Source organism: Schistocerca piceifrons, chromosome 5 (genome assembly GCF_021461385.2).
Source record: "Schistocerca piceifrons isolate TAMUIC-IGC-003096 chromosome 5, iqSchPice1.1, whole genome shotgun sequence".
Classification (NCBI taxonomy): Eukaryota; Metazoa; Arthropoda; class Insecta; order Orthoptera; family Acrididae; genus Schistocerca; species Schistocerca piceifrons.
This window is the reverse complement of record NC_060142.1, coordinates 564,363,346-564,385,388: the sequence shown is the minus strand read 5'-3', so window position 1 is coordinate 564,385,388 and position 22,043 is coordinate 564,363,346. Positions and strand designations below refer to the sequence as shown.

General features: G+C 42.8%; 1 protein-coding gene across 3 annotated transcripts in view; it reads right to left on the bottom strand.

Moving 5' to 3' along the window:
- Window positions 1-22,043, bottom strand: part of LOC124798139 (endophilin-B1) — a 228,520-nt gene that overhangs the window by 125,865 nt on the left and 80,612 nt on the right. For all 3 annotated transcript variants that reach the window (XM_047261413.1, XM_047261414.1, XM_047261415.1), the window contains exon 5: window positions 15,575-15,638. In XM_047261413.1, coding sequence (XP_047117369.1) covers window positions 15,575-15,638 — 64 coding nt within the window. The remainder of the gene's footprint in view (window positions 1-15,574; window positions 15,639-22,043) is intronic.

Below are 22,043 nucleotides of genomic sequence, written 5' to 3'. Positions count from 1 at the left end.
TCGCACGATATTTCAACTGGGCACCTGCCAGTCATCTTCAGATGAGCCATCGCACACTGGCGAAAACGTCCTTCGTTCCACAATATATAGCGTACTGTAACTATTCTGCGCATGCGTCGAAAACTTGATAGTTGAACCACACTGCCCGCCGGCAGTGCCCTCGCTTGTGGATAGCGGAACTCAGTCGCCCTCTGCGTTGCTGTTTCTCACGGTCGTCGACACAATCTGTCGTCTTCGATTTGAGCAAATCGTGGAGATGATGTGATTCCATGCACTATCTAGCTGGTAGCCGCTGTCACGGTTTAACAGATTTTCTGCCAGTCATATTTCTACGGATTCTTTAATAATGGAGTCCCAGAAAGATGTTGCTGTGGACAAAATCATTGTTTTCTCATACTCCATTGAATGTCCAGTAGAAATACAATGTTCAGCAATAGCGGACTTTCTTGGCTGCAAAAGGCGGGTGTAACGATGTTCAGTGCAGCGTTCTTTCACGGTGCGTGTGGTTTGACCTATGTAAGCCATGCCACATTGGCACGGTATCTTGTAAATTCCGGCCTTTCGTAGTAACAGATTGTCCTTAACTGATCCCACAAGGTCTGCAATCTTCGATGGTGAGCGGAAAACCACTTTTACCTGAAATTTTCGGAGGATTCTTGCTACTTTAAACGAAGTGTTGCCAACGAAAGGAAGAAAAGCTAAAGATTGTTCCGGCATGTTCTCCTCTTTATTCACTTCCTGCTTCTTAGTTTTAACTGTTAGTGCCCTATTAATCTGCCGGATGGAATACCCATTTTTGCTGAATACTGTCTTTAGATGGGCGAGTTCTTGAGGTAAGCTATCTAGATCTGAGACAGTATGAGCTCTATGAACAAGTGTTTTAAGCAAACTCATGGTTTGCGATGGGTGATTGCAACTCTATGCTTGCAGGTACAAATCAGTATGAGTGGGTTTCCGGTAAACTGAATGCCCTAGAGAACCATCATTCTTCCTTCAAACCAGGACATCCACGAAAGGCAAACAACCATCTTTCTCTACTTCCATGTTGAACAGGATGTTGCTAAGAATGGAGTTGAGGTGATGTAGAAACTCCATTAATTTATCTTCTCCATGAGGCCACACTATGAAAGTGTCATCCACATACCACCAAAAAACTGTTGCCTTCAGGGCACCTGATTCAAGCACTCTCTCTTCAAAATCCTCCATAAAAAGGTTGGCCACCAAAGGAGACAGGGGACTACCCATGGTGACACCGTCAGTCTGTTCAAAATATTCTTGATTAAATATAAAATAAGTTGAGGAAAGAGCGTGCCTGAACAAAGCGGTGATATAAACAGGAAACATGTTACCAATCAGTGTCAAAGAATCTGCAAGAGGAACTTTTGTAAAAAGTGAGACCACATCAAAACTTACTAGAAGGTCTACACGGCTAAGACGAAAAGCCCCCAGTCTATTGATAAAATCAGCTGAGTTTCTTATGTGATTTGAGCACTTGCCTACGAAAGGTCTCAGTAAGGAAGCGAGATGTTTAGCTAAATCATATGTAGAAGCTCCAATGTTGCTCACTATTGGACGCAGAGGAAGACCCTCTTTATGAATCTTTGGAAGGCCATACAGTCTTGGAGGTACACAACCATGTGGTCTTAACCTCTTGATGGTCTCTTGCGGTAAGGAGGAGGAATTTAATAGTGCTGAAGTTTTTCGCTGCACACATACTGTAGGTTCGTAATCAATCCTCCTACAGGTAGAGTCACTTAGCAGACCATACATCTTATCTTTATACACACCACGAGGTACCAAAACAGTTGCATTACCTCTGTCAACTTTAAATACCACGACGTCAGGGTCCTCTCTCAGATTTCGTAATGCAGCCCTTTCTGCAATAATTTAACCTCTGTCAGCAGACACTTTTGTGTGCACTGTGTTTTGTTGTTGTAAATGGTGCATTTATTTCAGTGTTACTCTCTTTCCTTTTTTTTTATTGCTGCAGTAATATTCTGCAGTAGTGGGTTGAAGTAAAATTCTTAGTTAGAGTATCAGTACTTACTTCTCAAAACCACAAAAATTAAACTGCTGAAGACTAAAACATTGACAAATTCTCAGAATTTAAAATATGGCCCCCATTTTTCCCTGAATGAAAAAGTTCCCAGGTTTTCCCGGATTTCCTGGGGCATATACACACTGCAACCCAGACATTGAATGACTGGTGGGACAGGAACCGGTAAATATAAATCAGCAGGAAGTCCTAAAGGTCCCTTCCAAGTAGCATGAGGAGGATACAGTGGCACCAAGCTGTGTTGTACGCTTTGTGATCAACTGCGAAAAGATTGTTCCACTAAGAAAAGGCCTGCTGAACTGCAGTTTCCAATTGAAGCAGATGATCAATTTGAGAACCTCCCTCGAACAAAGCCACATTGGTAATGAGATAAAAGGCCAAGATTCAAGGACCAAATCAAGTCTATGAGCCACCATCCATTCTAGTAACTTGCAGAGAACATGGGTCAGGCTGACTGGCTGGTAACTACCAAGGGACAATGGATCCTTGCCAGGCTTAAGGACAGGAATGACAATACTGTCTCTCCACTGAGGGGGTAAAATGACTTGGAGCCAAATATGGTTAAACATTTGGAAAGCTATTGTCTTAGAGGAGGACTTAGGTGCTGAAGCAACTGGTTGTGTGTGGAATCAGGGCCAGGAGCTGAATCATGAGACAAAGAGTGCCAGTAGAAGCTCCCATTCAGTGGAACGTTCACTGTAGGATTCTGTCTGACAAGGGGTAAAACATAAGCGGGAAGCTTCTGTCTGCAGTTAACAGAGGGGGAAAGCAACTGGATAGAAGGCTAATGCCCATGCCTGTGCAAAATGGGTCGTAAGGTATTCTGGAATAACTGATGGAGCTGTACAAAGGCCACCTGGAAGAGCAAAGCCATGGAGGGAGCATATGGTGCAGAGTACAGCCCACTGCCATGATGAAGGGACAGAAGAACCTAGACACGAGGCAAAGCATTTCCAAAATACCTGTTTGCTCCATCTGATTAACAGGCTGTGGCACAAAGACATTTAAAGATAATAAGACTGGTGGCGGACAGGTGCTGCTTAAGATGTTGCAAGCCCTGACGACAGTCATGGACAGGGGAGGCAATGGTCGTTCTCCACCATGGAACTGGCAGAGGCAAATGGGGCCTTTTAAGTGGAGTATGGCAATGTGGATTATCTTATTGGAAAGATCACAGACAACTATCAATACAACCTGATAAGGAAGGTGGAAACACAACCTGGGAGGTATACAGAGACCAATCAGTATGATGGAAAGTCCAGTGGGGTCACCTGGTCATCGGGAGGTGGGAAGAGAATGAGAGAATCAAAAGGAAGTGGCCACTATCACAGAGGACATTGTTTGGCACAGCCACTGTAAGGAAGGAAGAAGCGGAGGGGAATAGAGGGAGATCAATGGCAGAGAAAGTGCCATGTTGTCGTCGTCGTCTTCAGTCCTGAGACTGGTTTGATGCAGCTCTCCATGCTACTCTATCCTGTGCAAGCTTCATCTGCCAGTACTTACTGCAACCTACATCCTTCTGAATCTGCTTAGTGTATTCATCTCTTGGTCTCCCTCTATGATTTTTACCCTCCACGTTGCCCTCCAACACTAAACTGGTGATCCCTTGATGCCTCAGAACATGCCCTACCAGCCGATCCCTTCTTCCAGTCAAGTTGTGCCACAAATTTCTCCTCTCTCCAATTCTATTCAATACCTCCTCAGTAGTTTTGTGTTCTACCCATCTAATCTTCAGCATTCTTCTGTAGCACCACATTTCAAAAGCTTCTATTCTTGTCTTGTCTAAACTATTTATCGTCCACGTTTCACTTCCATACATGGCTACACTCCATACAAATACTTTCAGAAATGACTTCTTGACACTTAAATCTATACTTGATGTTAACAAATTTCTCTTCTTCAGAAATGCTTTCCTTGCCATTGCCAGTCTACGTTTTACATCCTCTCTACTTCGACCATCATCAGTTATTGTGCTTCCCAAATAGCAAAACTCCCTTACTACTTTAAGTGTCTCATTTCCTAATCTAATTCCGGCAGCATCAACCAATTTAATTCAACTACATTCCATTATCCTCGTTTTGCTTTTGTTGATGTTCATCTTATATCCCCCTCTCAAGACACTCTCCATTCTGTTCAACTGCTCATCCAAGTCCTTTGCTGTCTCTGACAGAATTACAATGTCATAGGCAAACCTCAAAGTTTTTACTTCTTTTCCATGAATTTTAATACCTACACCGAATTTTTCTTTTGTTTCCTTTACTGCTCGCTCAATATACAGATTGAATAACATCGGGGAGAGGCTACAACCCTGTCTTACTCCCTTCCCAACCACTGCTTCCCTTTCATGTCCCTCAACTCTTATAACTGCCATCTGGTTTCTGTACAAATTGTAAATAGCCTTTCGCTCCCTGTATTTTACCCATGCCACCTTTAGAATTTGAAAGAGAGTATTCCAGTCAACATTGTCAAAAGCTTTCTCTAAGTCTACAAATGCTAGAAACGTAGGTTTGCCTTTTCTTAATCTTTCTTTTAAGATAAGTCGTTGGGTCAGTATTGCCTCACGTGTTCCAAAATTTCTACGGAATACAAACTAATCTTCTCCGAGGTTGGCTTCTACCAGTTTTTCCGTTCATCTGTAAAGAATTCGCGTTAGTATTTTGCATCCGTGACTTATTAAACTGATTGTTCGGTAATTTTCACATCTGTCAACACTTGTTTCTTTGGGATTGTAATTATTATATTCTTCTTGAAGTCTGAGGGAATTTCGCCTGTCTCATACATCTTGCTCACCAGATGGTAGAGTTTTGTCAGGACTGGCTCTCCCAAGGCTGTCAGAAGTTCTAATGAAATGTTGTCTACTCACGGGGCCTTGTTTCAACTTGAGTCTTTCAGTGCTCTGTCAAACTCTTCACGCAGTATCATATATCCCATTTCATCTTCATCTACTCCTCTTCCATTTCCACAATATTGTCCTCAAGAACATCGCCCCTGTATAGACCCTCTATATACTCCTTCCACCTTTCTGCTTTCCCTTCTTTGCTTAGAACTGGGTTTCCATCTGAGCTCTTGATATTCATGCAAGTGGTTCTCTTTTCTCCGAAGGTCTCCAATTTTCCTATAGGCAGTATCTATCTTACCCCTCGTGAGAAGCCTCTACAGCCTTACATTTGTCCTACATCCATCGCTGCTTAGCCATTTTCCACTTCCTGTCGATCTCATTTTTGAGACGTTTGTATTCCTTTTTGCCTGCTTAACTTACTGCATTTTTGTATTTTCTCCTTTCATCAATTTAATTCAGTATCTCTTCCATTACCCAAGGATTTCTACTAGCCCTCGTCTTTTTACCTACTTGATCCTCTGCTGCCTTCACTATTTCATTCCTCAAAGCTACCCATTCTTCTTCTACTGTATTTCTTTCTCCCATTCCTGTCAATTGTTCCCTTATGCTCTCCCTGAAACACTGTACAACCTCCGATTCTTTCAATTTATCCAGGTCCCATCTCCTTAAATTCCCACCTTTTTGCAGTTTCTTCAGTTTTAATCTACAGTTCATTACCAATAGATCGTGGTCGGAGCCCACATCTGCCCCTGGAAATGTCTTACAATTTAAAATCTGGTTCCTAAGTCTCTGTCTTACCATCTATCTGAAACCTTCTTGTATCTCCAGGGTTCTTCCATGTATACAACCTTCTTTCATGATTCTTGAACGAAGTGTTAGCTATGATTAAGTTATGCTCTGTGCAAAATTCTACCAGGCGGCTTCCTCTTGCATTTCTTAGCCCCAATCCATATTCACCTACTACGTTTCCTTCTCTTCCTTTTCCTACTATCGAATTCCAGTCACCCATGACTACTAAATTTTCGTCTCCCTTCACTACCTGAATAATTTCTTTTATCTCATCATACATTTCATCAATTTCTTCATCATCTGCAGAGCTAGTTGATATATAAACTTGTACTACTGTAGTAGGCGTGGGCTTCGTGTATCTTGGCCACAATAATGCGTTCACACGCTAAAATACATAGGGGAACCTTCGTTAAGAAGGCACAGGTCATGGTCCACAAGAAGCTTGTCAATGAGGAGCCCTCCACTAGATGAAAAAGCCTGCCCTCACAAAGGGTGATCATTTAAAACACCAAGGAGGAAGATGGGGTGGGGGAGGGGGGTGAGTTGCTGAGGGAGGATAGTTAGGGCAGCAGATGTAGGCAGCTTGTCGACACGGAGATAGGGATTGTAAAGTTTGACCACAGGGCCCAAGTGGACCCAGATGGCAACTGTTTCCAATGTGGTACGTACTGGGATCCATGTACTAACAATATCCATATGGACCAACGTGCATGCACCATTGGGAGCCCTTGAAGGGCCGACCTGGTTCAGACCGAAAGCATACAACCCACGATCGATCAGTGAGTCAGCACCAATAAAATGAGATTACTGGAGAAAGACACAAGCTGTTGAGGAAAAGGCATTGGGGATTGCAACTATGGGAGGTGACTGTAGTATCCACTACAGTTCCATTGAATAAGCAAGGAGCTGTTATCCAGACACCAACGAGGACCGGGTGACATCTATAAGTAAGATGTCAGACTCAGGTTGTGAGGGGGAAGGTGGGTCCTCTGGGGCCCCCAGGGGGCCTTGTCCTGGGACTAATGATTCTTCTTTTTCTCTTATATAGATTGAGGAGGGCTGGGAACTGAGGTTTGGTTTTGATTTTGTTTTGCTTTAGGGTGCAAAAAACAACTGGGGTCATACACACCCAAGTCAAAACTATACAACAGGAAGACAGAGAGGAGATAAAAATGACTGTGTGTCAGTCCCAATTGACACAATAGAAGATAGCCAAAATTAGACACGTGGAAAAAGGGCTAAAAAAGAATCCATACAGAAACAGAGGTCCAAATTAAAAAGTAAATAGCTTTCACCATACTGCTTTGGAGAATAAAAAGTAAATAGCTTTCACCATACTGCTTTGGAGAATAAAAAGTAAAACGCAGTCGACACCCCTCGCATCATTTGCTAAAACGGCCGGTAACTCAGATGGCAAACCCAAGCAGTTAAAAAATGGGCATTCCATCAGGAAGTGGCAGACAGTTAAGACTTGGGCACAATGTGTACGAAGTGGTGGGGTAGTGCCACTTATCAAATGACAATAGCTAAAAAGGCAGTGCCCAACACACAGCCTAGTTAAAATGACCACCTCCCGCCGGGAGGGAGGGCTGAGAGGAGGCCGTCCAAGCCACTGGGAGAGGCTTAATAATCCTGAACTTATTCCCATGAAGGGAGGACCAATGGCAGTGCCAAAGGGACACCGCCTCTTGACGGGGCAACACAGAGCTTATTAGAGGGAATATAGGAACTAGTGGGCTGAGTTAAGAGGACTGCAGCCTTGGCAGCAGCGTCAGCAGCCTCGTTTCTTGGCAAACCAACATGACCAGGAACCCACAGAAACATCACACCGGCTCCACCAAGAGTGAGCAAGTGACAGTTTTCCTGGACCTGCTGCACTGAGGAATGGGCAGTGTACAGCTCTCCTAGATTGTGAAGGGCACTGAGAGTCTGAGCAGAGGACACAATTGAAAAGGCTGTGTCATCGGATGTGCTCCGTGGCCTGATACAGGGCGAAGAGCACTGCAGTAAATACTGAGCAGTGTGCTGGAAGCTGATGTTGAAATACACAGGTGCCAATGACGAAGGCACACCCGACCCTACAGGCAGTCCGAGAGCCATCAGTGTATCACGAAGTGACTATCACGAAGTGACTATCACGAAGTGACTATCACGAAGTGACTATCACGAAGTGACTATCACGAAGTGACTATCACGAAGTGACTATCACGAAGTGACTATCACGAAGTGACTATCACGAAGTGACTATCACGAAGTGACTATCACGAAGTGACTATCACGAAGTGACTATCACGAAGTGACTATCACGAAGTGACTATCACGAAGTGACTATCACGAAGTTCCATGCGAAGGTTGTGAAACTGAAGGTGATAGACTGAGGCTGGAGCAGTGTCCTTAGGAAGTGAGTGAAGGCCAAGGTTAACATAGGCCACTTCATGAAGCCAAGGTGGTGAAGGGTTCTCACCAATCAGGAAAGGTGCAGGTAGTGTGAAGTTAAGCCACCGTACCAAGTGCCGAAAGCTGACACCATGAGGTAATAGGGAAGAGGGATGTGACCCATAGTGGCGATCAAAGGAATCATCAAAGGAGGAGGCATAGGATGGGCGACTACGCATGACAGACAAATGGCACGCATACCTGTTGAGGAGAAAGTCACGGCAGTAGGACAGTGGTAGTTCAGCAGTTTCAGCAAACAGACTCAACTGGGCTAGTGTAAAGGGAGCCTGTGGCCAAACAGATGCCATGATGGATAGTATTGAGACGGCATAAGAGGTATCATGTGCATACCGATAAAGCACCCATGGTCTAGTTTCGAACAGACAAGGGACCGGTACAAACGGAGGAGGGTGATTCGATCAGCACCACCGGAAGTACCATTGAGGACACACAGGACATTGAGGAACTGCATACAGCAGGCTGTCAGGTAAGACATATGGGAGGACCAAGAGTGTTTCCTATCGAGCATGAGCCCAAGGAATTTCGTAGTTTCAACGAATGGAAGGGCAACAGGCCCAAGATGGTGGGAGAAACCATTTGCCTCATCAGAAATTCATACAGATGGTTTTGTCAGTGGAAAAGTGAAAGCCATTGTCGATGCTCCAGGAGTAAAGAATCAAGACATCGCTGAAGACGCCACTCAGTGAGACAGGTTCGTCGAGAACTGCAATAGATGGCAAAATCATCAACAAAAAGGGAGCCAGAGATGCCCCATGGGAGACAGGCCATTATAGGGTTAACGGCAATAGCAAAGAGGACGATGCTCAGGACGTAACCCTGAGTCACACCATAAAACTCTGTATTTTACAAATGCCTGAAGGAAACAGGGCAGGCGGCCACGGAAGCCCCATGTGTGAAGAGTACAGCACATACCAATTCTCCAGCAGGTGTCGCAGGACTCCTCCAAATTGAAAAACACGGCCACAGTCTGTGATTTCTGCAGAAAACCATTCATGATCTGAATGGACAAAGTAACGAGATGGTAACTGCAGAATGCCATGCTTGAGATCAACACTGTGCATTTGTCTGTAAATTGCAAGGCTCGAGCCACCATAACAGTCGGGCATGATCGTACATTGCATCACCTAGCAAATGCAGATGTTAAGAGAGATGGGGTAGAAGCTAGAGGGAAGGTTTTTTTTCCTTACTGGGCTTAGGTATGGGTATGACAGTGGCTTCACGTCAGCGTACGAGAAATGTGCCTTCGGCCCAGATATGGTTGTACATGTTAAACAGAAAGTGCTTGCCCGCAAGAGAAAGGTGCTGCAACATCTGAATGTGGATGGCGTCTGGCCCTGGGGTGGAGAAGCAGGATGAACCAAGAACATGACCTAGCTCCCTCATAGCAAAGGCAGCATAGCAGCACTCACCATTCGAAGAAGAGAAGGGTATCGCCTGAGCCGCCTCTGCTCATTTCCGATGGAGGGAGGTAGGGTGGTAGTGGGAAGAGCTCGAAACTTCTGCAAAATGGCTGCCCGAGATGTTGGAGATAGCAATAGGGTCTATGATGACATCATCTGCTACTGTCTGGCTGGAAATTGGGGAATGATTCTTGGTCCCAGAGAGCCATCTGAGGTTGGCCCACATGACAGAGGAAGGGCTGGAACTATTAAAAGAACTGATACATGAAATCCATCAAGCTCTTTTGATATCCTGAAGAATGAAACGACACTTTGCACACATCTGTTTATAATGAACACAGTTTGTCACTGTAGGATAACTGTCAAAACCACGGAGAGCATGTCTCCGTGCGTGAATTGGCTCACGGCATGCTTCAGTCCAAGATATTCCACCTGGTCACCACAACTGGGGAAATCTCATTCTTCAAAGGTCGCCAGGGAGGAGGAACGCTGCCAGTCAGCCTTAGTAAGCTGTCATTTGGGTGTGCACGAGGATGAGGTAGGAATCAGCAAACGGATGGCACACTGGAAATGGTTGGTTGAGTAGGTGTACGAAAGAAAGGACCACTCAAGACAATGGGCAGTGCAGAAGGGTAGGTCCAAATGGGAATAGGTGCGCGAGGAGTCGGAAAGGAAAGTGGGTGCTCCAATGTTAAGGCAGAAGAGGTTAAGAAGGTCAGCCAAGAGGGCACCTCTCTGACAGGTCTTGGGAGAACCCCAAAGGGGATGATGCGCATTAAAGTCACCAAGTAGCAAAAATGGAGGGCAGCTGCCCAATAAGCTGAAGAAAGTCTGCCCAGGTGGCATCGAATGACGGAGGGACATAAATGGTAAAGAGGGAAAAAGTCAGGTGGGGAAGCAAAAGGAAAACTGCAACAGCTTGAAGATAGGTAAGTCGGGGAGATGGGTTGATTATGAATGTCATCCTGTATGAGCAGCATGACGCCCCCATGAGATGGAATGCTGACCTCAGGGGGAAGGTCAAAATGAATTGATAAGAAATGTGGAAGCTCAAAGCGGTCATGAGGGCACAATTTCGTTTCCTGAAGGCAGAGTACAAGGGGATGCTGCAAAGCTAAAAGCAGCAATAAATGCTCTTTGTGGGACCGAAGGCCGCAAACGTTCCATTGGAAGAGAGTCATGATGAGGAAGAGATGTAGGATGTCGCATCGACAGCTGCTAAGTGATAGCGGGTGAAGAGTCACTACTACAGGGCACAGAAGCAGGAGGATCCTGCTCCATGGGATCCACAGAAGCATCGGCTTGCTTGTATGGTCACTCTGTTGAGTTCAACGCTGAAAAACGGTTGGTGGTGTACACTGGCAACACGGAGGCTGGCCGGACTAAGGTATCACGTGGCGACACCGCTGAAGAGGATCTTCGAGTTGGTGAAGGAGAAGACTGTTTGCCTTTGGTGGACTTCTTTGAGCCTTTCCAGTTAGAGGAAGACTCTGGTGGTGTTTGGCTGGAGGGACGGAGGAAGTCTTCATGGGAATACTCTTCATGTCCTTTCTGGCCTACCGGTTGTATAGCTGGTGGCTTCACCCCTTGAGGCGAGCATTTGACAGCTTGTTGCACAGCTGGAGAGGGGTGGGGGGATGGCGATGCTACCTTGACACTGGGCGATTTCACAACCTCAGAGCAAAATTGCAGGTCACATGTCTGTGTGGCCATGTCCTTCATAGAGTGAAGTGTAACAAGAAAAGAACTACAGGTGCCTATGGCAGAACGCAGGGTTTGCGACTAGCCAGTAACTTGCAAGTGACTGGGTAAGGCATTTTTCCTTTCCCTGGATCTCTTGGACAGCCCGATCATCGAGATACATGGGACAATTCCGAGAGGAGGCGGCATGGCTGCCATTGTAGTCGGTACAACAGGAGGAGGAGGAGGAGGAGGAGGAGGAGGAGGAGGAGGAGGAGGAGGCAGACAATCGCCCTCATGTGCATCCCTACCACAGGTTACGCATTTGGCTGGGTGTCTACAAGACATTCTAGTGTGGTTGAACCGATGACACTGGTAGCAGCACATCAGGTTCAGGAAGTATGGCCAGACCGTGATAATTTCATAGCCTACTTTGATCTTGGATGGAAGTACCACTCTAACAAAGGTGAGGAAAAGAGTGCTGGTGGGCACTAAGGAGGAAGCTACCTTTTTCATTACACAATGGACAGCAATGACACACTCATTGGAGGGGTAAGTTTGGATTTCGACCTCTGTTAGACTGACGGGCAGCCTGGTGTAAATTATACCCCGGGAAGAATTAAAAGTTCTATGGGCCTTGACGTAACAGAGTAGTCATGGAGAAGCAAGGCAGCAAGTAGTAGTTGTGCTTGAGAATCAGAAGTAGTCTCCAAAAGCAAAGTGCCATTCCATAAACGAGAGCACAATTTCACACGGCCGGCAACTGCATTAACATCTTTCTGAATAATAAACTGATTTAAGGTGGCAAAGGACTGACCATCTTGAGTATGTGAGACCACAAGGAACCGGGATGTAGCAAGAAGGGTCTTTGAATCATTAACCTCATTACGTATACATTTCACACATACTGATTGGGAAGATGATTGACTCATTGCGAGAAAATCCCCATCATTGCCAGCATCTCCGATGGCGCGCTCCTTCCAACTGGGGTCCCCATCACTAGGCGGCGCACCCACCTTCTGTCATTGTTCACACCTGAGGTCACACCTCCAGAACACCTGACAGAGGGACCTATCGGCAATTTAGGAAGGTTGCAGCTCAGGCAATCACCCCTCTCTGGGCCTGGCCTGTACCAGGGGGTATTTGCGAACCCTAACTGTCGACCGGGGCTGGGAATTACGCATTATCCAGTCACCTGTTATGCATCAGACGCCTGGGCTGGCCTTCAGGAGTGCACAGGGAGGAAGAAGAAAAAGAGGAACCTCAAACGCCAAAGTGGAGAAATGAGAGGAGAAAGGAAACAAAGGTAAGACTGTTTTACGTTAGTCACAGACAATGCAGAACATCCCAATAACATCCCAGACATGTTCCTGAAGGGAGGGGAAAAAGAATATCAAGAGGATAGACATGGAGCACAGAAGGGAAAAAATGCTGCAAAGGCTGGGGCTCCGTGGTAGCCAAGCACGAACCCGCAAAAGAGTGGCGAGTCCCCTGGAGGTGGGAGGGGGAGAACAGAGGGAGATCAGCCTTTTGCAGCTCTGGAACTGGAAGAAAGTGGATGATCTTGGGGCACACTGACTACGGGTCCCATGGCCGAATTGTATTAGCAGGCCTCTGGTCTGAGACACTGGGAGGAAGGATCCCAGGAGGAGCCCAATCACCGGCAGGCATCCAAGAAGGGGGACACTACTACTGCTGGGCAGGGGGAGTGGCACCTGGGGGGAAGAGTGAGAGAACTGCAGGGGAGGGTGAGAGGAGAGGAGGATGGGGCTGGAATGAGGAAGAGTGAGGAGAGGGTAAGTACATAACTGAGACAAAGGTAGAAGTCATTGACACAAGATGAAATCTGTCAAATTTCTAACGATCCTCAAAGTAAGATAAATGATCATAAGAGTTAGGGTCTTTTATCTTCTTTTCTTTCTTTCTTATAAGCCAGACAAGTTAGTCAGCATGGAGAATGATGGTCATGGAAATTAACAGACAGGGATGGTGAAAAACAGGTGTTCCCTCATGGCGTGGGTGTCCACAGTCACCATAGAGATGGTCTGCTGTACACCAGGAAGATGTACCCAAAAAGCGATCATCAAAAGCACTTCATGGGTGATGGGATGTACGGCTTCACATCACAGTGATAACACATAACTTTGACCTCCTCTGGGAGGTTATCTCCCTCAAAAGTCAGAATAAAAGCACCCTGTCATTCCAGATTGGCCCAGAGTTCATCAGTTTGAAGGGTGAGGTTCCATCGAAAAATATCTCCCTGAGTGATATTCAAAGACTGCTGAGGTGTACTGGACATCAGGATGTGACCATGATAAGTATGAAGAGCTGCAGATTGGGTGGCAGAAGTAGTTTCGATTATCAGGGAACCTGATCACATCTTACTGAGAGAGTACTTCGCCAAACTTATCTGATGTTTTGCACAAAAAATAACAGCTTTGTGGCTGTGAACGTATCCCTGGCTGTCCTAGTACAGACCAGGTGGCGGGGAACGTGTTTCACCCCAAGCTGTTGAGCCTGGCCTTCCTCCCAGGAAGCAACCAGGGAAGGGAAATCGTAAGGTCATAAGCGATCTGTTGCAAACCAAAAAAATGACTGTAGAAAAACAGCCAGATTTTTGGAGTTTCGTGTGTTTCATGTGCAAAGCATCCACACTGATACCACCCACACCGATCAGGGTTTCTCTCCCCAGGCGCCACCCTGCCACAACATGGCCTCTCTGGCACAGTGGCCATTGCTGTCAGTTCTGATGCTCCGGAGTGACAAGCAACCACTCTTAGGCACAATTGGGGAGGCTGTAGTTCAGGCATCATAAGTGTGACCTCTGTTCTCAGGGGCTCAGCCAGATGGGTACGTAACCACCCCACCACATGCACTAGGTACGTGTGCTAGTGATCTAGCAGGGCAGAGAGAGAAGATAGGGGCTATGCCATGCAAGGAAGAGAGGAAGGAAGGGGGGGGGGGGGGGGGGAGGTATCCACAACATCAGTGCTAGGGAGGGAATTCTTCCCAAATGGCTCATACTACAGAGAGAATACTCAGAAGTAGAAGTCAAACGCCAAAGGGATGCCAAAATTGAAGCATGAAAGAGAAAAGGCAAGGGGAATGAAACAGCAAGGAATACAGGAAACCAAGTGGATCACAAGGTCGACATAAATAATAGAGGGAATGGAGAGGACCGCAGGGAAGGAGTGAGGACAGGGAGGAAGAGGCACAGGGAAGGAAATGCTGGCCGGGAAGGAAGAACGAGCTGCAACAGCTCGAGGATCCTTGGCCACCATGCACGAACTCACGAAAGAATTGCAAGCCCCTTGGGGGGGGGGGGGGGGGGGGGGGGGGGGGGGGGGATACATCAACCTATCTAATCCACAAAATAATGGCTGATGCTTCTGCTGCTAAATAAACAAACTTCTTTTACCTAGCCTTGTGCCAGCCTTTCACAGCTTTTATAGTTCAGCAGCTTTTTAGTCCCCTGAAGGTTGAGCAGAGCTCCTTCCAAACCTTTTGTAAAACAGACACATCAAGAAGCAGACAGGCACAATTAAAAGACATGTACATAAAGCTTTTGGCAACGATCTTTATTAGTAACACACACACACACACACACACACACACACACCTTTTACATACACAAGTAAGCACTCCTCATGCACCCAAGACAGCCAGTTCCAACATCTTGGACCGGAATAAGCATGGGCTTTGCAATTTTGTTGCTACTTGTCATTTGCACGTGTGTTCACAATATGGAAGTGCTGTATATTTGGGAAGAGATCTGTGATTTTCACCATACTGTACAATTAGTTTTGTTTGTGTGTCAATGCCATTTTCAAGACACACAGAGCCAAACAAAGGAAGTCATTTGTGTGGTGTTTCACTATGACCCCCCCCCCCCCCCCCCCCCCCCTCCACTTGGCAATTTTCTTTTCTACTTCCCACTTGCGTCATCAACTACAAAACCTTTCACATTCGCTCATATATCATTACTCATTATTTCATGCCTTTTCTTTCATTCTTTCCTTCTCCTCTATTTGCTTCTTTTTGTGAGCCCTCTGTCACTTTTCACATCTTGTGTGTTGCTTGCACTTTGTCACTGATTAATCCGCACTTGCTTGTCTCCAAATTCAGGCTCCTCAATTACTTTTTAAATTTAATTCTTGATTACTTCAATTGTTCTAGTCTTTCCTCTTTATTACTATGTGGAGATGCCTCTGTTTTGTTAAACATTTAATTCTATCCCCTTTTGCTGCTCATTTGGATGTCTATTGTCATCTAATATGGGAAGTTTTTCTTTGGTTTTTCTTAAAGATACAAAAAAATAAAAAAAAAAATTACCAAACACAGAGTGTTACTTACATTCTGCTGCGAATGCATACTTCTTGCCTTACGTAGCCGGTTTTTACAAGCATCCAAATCCAACCTGAAATAGAATTTGAAGAGTGGCCTCATTTATGCAAATCAGATCAAGTGTTACAATAATATACCCAGTATCAAAAGTCAAATTCCAATATCATTGTTGGATGGGAGGGAAATAGATGCAGTATTTTATGCTACTTCTATTAAGAGATGAAACAACTAAAAAACTAATCAATTGGGGTCCCCCTTCATATGCTCACAAAATTTGTAAATTTAGTAGTTCCAAAATTTATACTAAAGTACATGTAGGGAAAAAGATTATATATGAACAATTGATGTGTAGATGCCCAAGATACTTTATTTAAAAATCAAATCTGCAACATCTTAAAAATTACTCTCGCTTTCTCTTCTCTGCAGGAATTCTTACAGAAGTCCAAGTGTTTTATAACAGAGAACTCTTATGAAAAATAAATTTCTTTCAAGAAGAGATGCTTACACAACAAAGGAACATACTAATGTAGCAGTGTGAACAAGTAGAACCCTCAAAATAAAATTTTCAGGAAAGTATTATGTTCACAGTCCCCAAGTTAATAACTATAAATGCAACACTGTGCCCCGACGCCAAAAAACAAGCTCTTATCTTGTTTCAATCAGATGTGGTTTAAAAGACAATACCCCTTGACTTTGAAGAAGATAATATTGATTATGGTATGGAAACCAGGCAATATAGTTTCACTTTTCATTTGTATATGTATTTGTTGTTCGATAGCTACGGATGACTACTTCGGCGATTCTGCCAAAGTTGTCACTACAGACTGAAGTGAGTCGATTTAAGTCAACACAACTACTCCCTTCAAGCACTGTGCCAACAGTTAACTATGTTGACCATGTAGCACTGTTCATAGCCTTGCACAAGAGACTGAAATGTTAGCTGTTTCTGTAAAGTATAAGTTTACTGTTGTGTGTCAAAATTTTAAGCTAGAGAATATTACAAGAGGAGGCATGAAAACCCTTTAGATAAAAAAGAAAGTAAGAATTCTTGGAAGAGAAAGTGCACTGCAGAACATGAATTAAATTAGCACACAGTTTAGATATCCCATTTCTACGTTGAATACCACCATCAAAAATATTTTGGAAAGTGCAAGTAACCGTGGACTAAATTAAAAAAAAAGAAACATGTCCATGAACACCATGATGTTTAGTGAAAAGGCACTGAGGGTGGCCAATATACTTTAAATCTAGGACTTCTCTACATCTAAAGGCTGTATTGATAGGTTTAAGAAGCAGTATAATGTGGTGTAAAGAACTGAATGTGGCAAAGGAAACAATGCAAACATAAAAACTGTTGGTGAATGGCAGAGTGGTACATTACACAACCTTATATAGTGTTATAAACTGAAGGACATCTTCAAGACACACTAAATTTTTCTCTTTCACCATCCTTCCAAACAAAACACTTGTCTTTAAGGTGAAAATTTCAATGGAAGGAGAAACAGTCAAGTCTGCCTTACAGTAATGCCCAGCACAAATGCTGATAGTCCTCAAAAAATTAAACTATTTGTGATTGGTGAATCAAAACCCCACATCATATGAAACTAGTAAAAAATGTTTTCCACGAACTAAAGTGCCAATAACAAAGTGTGGATGACATCATCACAACTATTACATAAGCAAATGCATAGCCCTGATGCAAGGAACCTATAACAGGAAATTTTGTGTGTCTAGATTTTTGCCCTGGACATTCAGTGCAGTTAGAGTACCTGCCACCAAACTGAACAAGCAAATGGCAGCCCTTGGATTTAGGAGTTATCTGCATCTTCAAAACTTATTACACAAAAGCTATTGCACAGAAGGCATTGAGTCTGATGGAAGATGGAAAAGACACTGCCGTCTTTAAAGTGTCAATTTTTAATACTTTGCACTGTCCTACTAGGCATGGACAGAGGTTATGGAATCCGTCACCATCTACTTTTGAAGAGCATGTTTCATTCTAGCAGATTAAGGAAATGGATCTGACAAACCAAATCGTAATAACAACAAAACTGACTACTGCTTTATCATGGCAAACACTGGAGTATCTAGTGCGAGATTTTCTACATGCTAACTACACTGTTGTCACTATTTAAAGTACATCAATTGAACTTTCATACACAAGAAAACATTGGTGGTGGTGGTGGTGGTGGTGGGTTTCCTCTTATTACAGATGTAAATACAGCAGCAAAGACAAGAAAACAATATATTTCTGCTGCAAATGGAGACATCAAAGCTTTCCATTGTGTTTATGAATTTGAAAACCGCACTGAAAAAATTCACCGAAAGAATTAAAACAATCAAAAACTCGGGATTTTTTATTAAGAAGTAGGACCTATTTTATCTAGTATTTCAGTATGTCTCATTTATCTAAGACTAACCAAATTAAAGGCAGAATAATGGGACACGAGGGTGAGTTACATATATGAGGTCAAAAATGCGATGCAAAATATGTTTCTTCTTCATTGTTCCTCAATAACAACCCAAGCTATTTGTTTGAGGTGTTCAGAGAACAAATGCTACAGCATTTCTGAAATCTCCTTTATCTCCTTTACACTACCCTTTTTATACAGTTCAGCAGGGAAAGGGGATGGAGTGAGCGGTTGTGAGCGAGCGAGCGATGGTGGTAGTTATTATTATTATTATTATATTATTATTATTATTATTATTACTATTTCTCTTTCCTGTCTCAGACGTTAGTCTGGTTAAAAATGGAAAGTGACGCGGACCTTGATCAAGCGTGACTTCCTTTTAACTGTGTGGTACATGTTACATTGCATTTAGGAACTTTCGGGTAATTGAACATGTATCAATAATTACAGATTTCTGTAGTTGTATATATACGTTTGGATGTAGCTGTATTGCGTTGATGTACTGGTGGATATTGTGTGGTGACTCCTGTAGTTGATAGTATAATTGGCATGATGTCAACTTTATCCTGATGCCACATGTCAGACTTCCTCAGCCAGTTGGATGTATTTTTCAAATTTTTCTCCTGTTTTCTTCTGTATATTTGTTGTATTGGGTATGGATATTTCGATTAGTTGTGTTAACTTCTTCTTTTTATTGGTGAGTATGATGTCAGATTTGTTATGCGGTGTTGTTTTATCAGTTATAATGGTTCTGTTCCAGTATAATTTGTATTCATCATTCTCCAGTACATTTTGTGGTGCATGCTTGTATGTGGGGACGTGTTGTTTTATTAGTTTATGTTGTATGGCAAGTTGTTGATGTATTATTTTTGCTACATTGTCATGTCTTCTGGGGTATTCAGTATTTGCTAGTATTGTACATCCGCTTGTGATGTGATCTACTGTTGCTATTTGTTGTTTGTAAAGTCAGCATTTATCTGTTGTGGTATTGGGATCTTTAATAATATGCTTGCTGTAATATCTGGTGTTTATTGTTTGATCCTGTATTGCAATCGTGAATCCTTCCATCTCACTGTATATATTGCCTTTTCTTAGCCATGTGTTGGATGCGTCTTGATCGATGTGTGACTGTGTTAGATGATACGGGTGCTTGCCATGTATTGTTTTCTTTTTCCAATTTACTTTCTTCGTATCTGTTGATGTTATGTGATCTAAAGGGTTGTAGAAGTGGTTATGAAATTGCAGTGGTGCAGCCGATGTATTCACATGAGTGATTGCTTTGTGTATTTTGCTAGTTTCTGCTCGTTCTATAAAGACTTATCTTAAATTGTCTACCCGTCCATAATGTAGGTTTTTTATGTCGATAAATCCCCTTCCTCCCCCCTTTCGCCTTAATGTGAATCTTTCTGTTGCTGAATGCATGTGATGTATTCTATATTTGTGGCATTGTGATCGTGTAAGTGTATTGAGTGCTTCTAGATCTGTGTCACTCCATTTCACTACTCCAAATGAGTAGGTCAATATTGGTATAGCATAGGTATTTATAGCTTTTGTCTTGTTTCTTGCTGTCAATTCAGTTTTCAGTATTTTTGTTAGTCTTTGTCTATATTTTCTTTTAGTTCTTCTTTAATATTTGTATTATCTATTCCTATTTTTTGTCTATCCTAGATATTTATAGGCATATGTTTTTTCCATCGCTTCTATGCAGTCGCTGTGGTTATCCAATATGTAATCTTCTTGTTTAGTGTATTTTCCCTTGACTATGCTATTTTTCTTACATTTGTCTGTTCCAAAAGCCATATTTATATCATTGCTGAATACTTCTGTTATCTTTAGTAATTGGTTGAGTTGTTGATTTGTTGCTGCCAGTAGTTTTAGATCATACATGTATAGCAAATGTGTGATTTTGTGTTGGTATGTTCCAGTAATATTGTATCCATAATTTGTATTATTTAGCATGTTGGATAGTGGGTTCAGAGCAAGGCAGAACCAGAAAGGACTTAATGAATCTCCTTGGTATATTCCATGCTTAATCTGTATTGGCAGTGATGTGATATTATTTAAATTTGTTTGGATATTAAGTGTGGTTTTCTAACTTTTCATTAATATGTTTAGGAACTGTATAAATTTAGGATCTACTTTGTATATTTCCAATATTTGTAGTAACCATGAGTGGGGGTACCTATCAAAAGCTTTTCGGTATTCAATGTATGAGTATTGTAGTGACCTTTGTTTAGTTTTAGCTTGATATGTCACCTCTGCATCGATTATCAGTTGCTCTTTACATCCTCGTGCTCCTTTGCAACAGCCTTTTTGTTCTTCATTTATAATTTTGTTCTGTGTTGTATGTGTCATTAATTTCTGTGTAATGACTGAAGTTAATATTTTGTATATTGTTGGTAGGCATGTTATGGGGCGATATTTTGCTGGGTTTGCTGTGTCTGCTTGATCTTTAGGTTTCAGATAAGTTATTCCATGTGTAAGTGAATCAGGGAATGTGTATGAGTCTGCAATGTAACTGTTAAATAATTTAGTTAGATGTGAATGTGTTGAGGTGAACTATTTTAGCCAGAAATTTGCTATTTTATCTTTTCCAGGGGCTTCCCAATTGTGCGTAGAACTAATTGCTCGGGTGACTTCATGTTGCAAAATTATCACTTTAGGCATTTGTGGTATCTTCTTGTGTGTGTGTGTTTCTGCTTGTATCCACCGTTCATGCCTGTTATGTTGTACCAGGTTTGACCATATGTTGCTCCAGAAGTGTTCCATGTCTGTTACGTTTGGTCGGTTGTCTATTTTAATGTGTTTGTTATCTATTGTCTGATAAAATTTCTTTTGGTTTGTGTTGAATGTTTGGTTTTGTTTCCTTCTATTTTCACTTTTTTTGTATCTTCTAAGTCATTTGGCCAATGCTTGTAATTTCTGCTTCTTTTCATCTAATTGCTCTATCGCTTCTTGTTGTGAGATTTTACCTAACCTTTTTAGTTTTTTGTCTGATATTTCATTTCTTATAAATTGTGTTAGCTGTCCGATGTCTTTTCTCAGTTTTTCTATTCTGATCTGTAGCCTGTGTTGCCATGCTGGTTTTGTGGGTTTCTTCTGTGTGTTGGTTTGTTCTGATCTCTGCCTAGTGTGTATATTTAGTGTAGTGAGTGCTCCTATATAGACCAGTAGTTGTAACTCTTCCATAGTTGTATTTTCATTTATTTTGTTGTGTATGATTGTGTTGATTGTTGTTGTTTCGACTTGTGGGTTATTTGGTGGTCTATGCAAGAATGGTCTAACGTCTGTATTTGTGTCTTTGTATTCTATATATGTTGGCTGAAATTTTTCTTCTATATCTAACATGTGTGTCACTTCATGTTCTGTTTGTGCTTGTTCTGGTGGCTGTCTTAAGATGTCGTTTTCCTCTGATTGTTTAATTGATGCGTGGTGTTCTTTGTTTGTTTGCTCTGGAATGTTTGAGTCCATTACTGTATTTTCTTCTTCTTCTGATTGCACATTATCTTGTTCCAGTATTTGTTGTACTTGTTGTTTGATGTTTTCTAATTCTGACTGGGGTATCCTGTTATTTTTGATTACTACACGGATCTGATCAGCTAGTCGTTCTGTTAAAAATTTTAATTCTGGATATCTGGTAATAAATTGTGTGTATACTTGTGGTCTGTATCCAGTTGTGTTGGTTCCTAAGTTTGTTGCTTGATAATAACAGAACATGAGGTGTCGGTTAACTTCATCTGACCATCTCATCCTCTGTCTGTTTTCCTTCTAGAGTGGTTGCAGGAAGCATTTATTATTATTATTATTATTATTATTATTATTATTATTATTATTATTATTTAGGATGTGGGGCACTTAACATCATGGTCATCGGCAGCATGCAGAGCAGTTATAAAAACATTGAAGTCCACCTCCCCTCCCCAGCACCTTAGGGATGAGGACTGACAGTTCACAAACTTTCAGAGCCCATTTAATGCTGGTGTCAGTATCAGCATGGATGGTGGGCAGATCTGCAATCATGTTAAGGGCTGCTCTGATGCCAGTATATAAGGCACACAAAGCCAAAA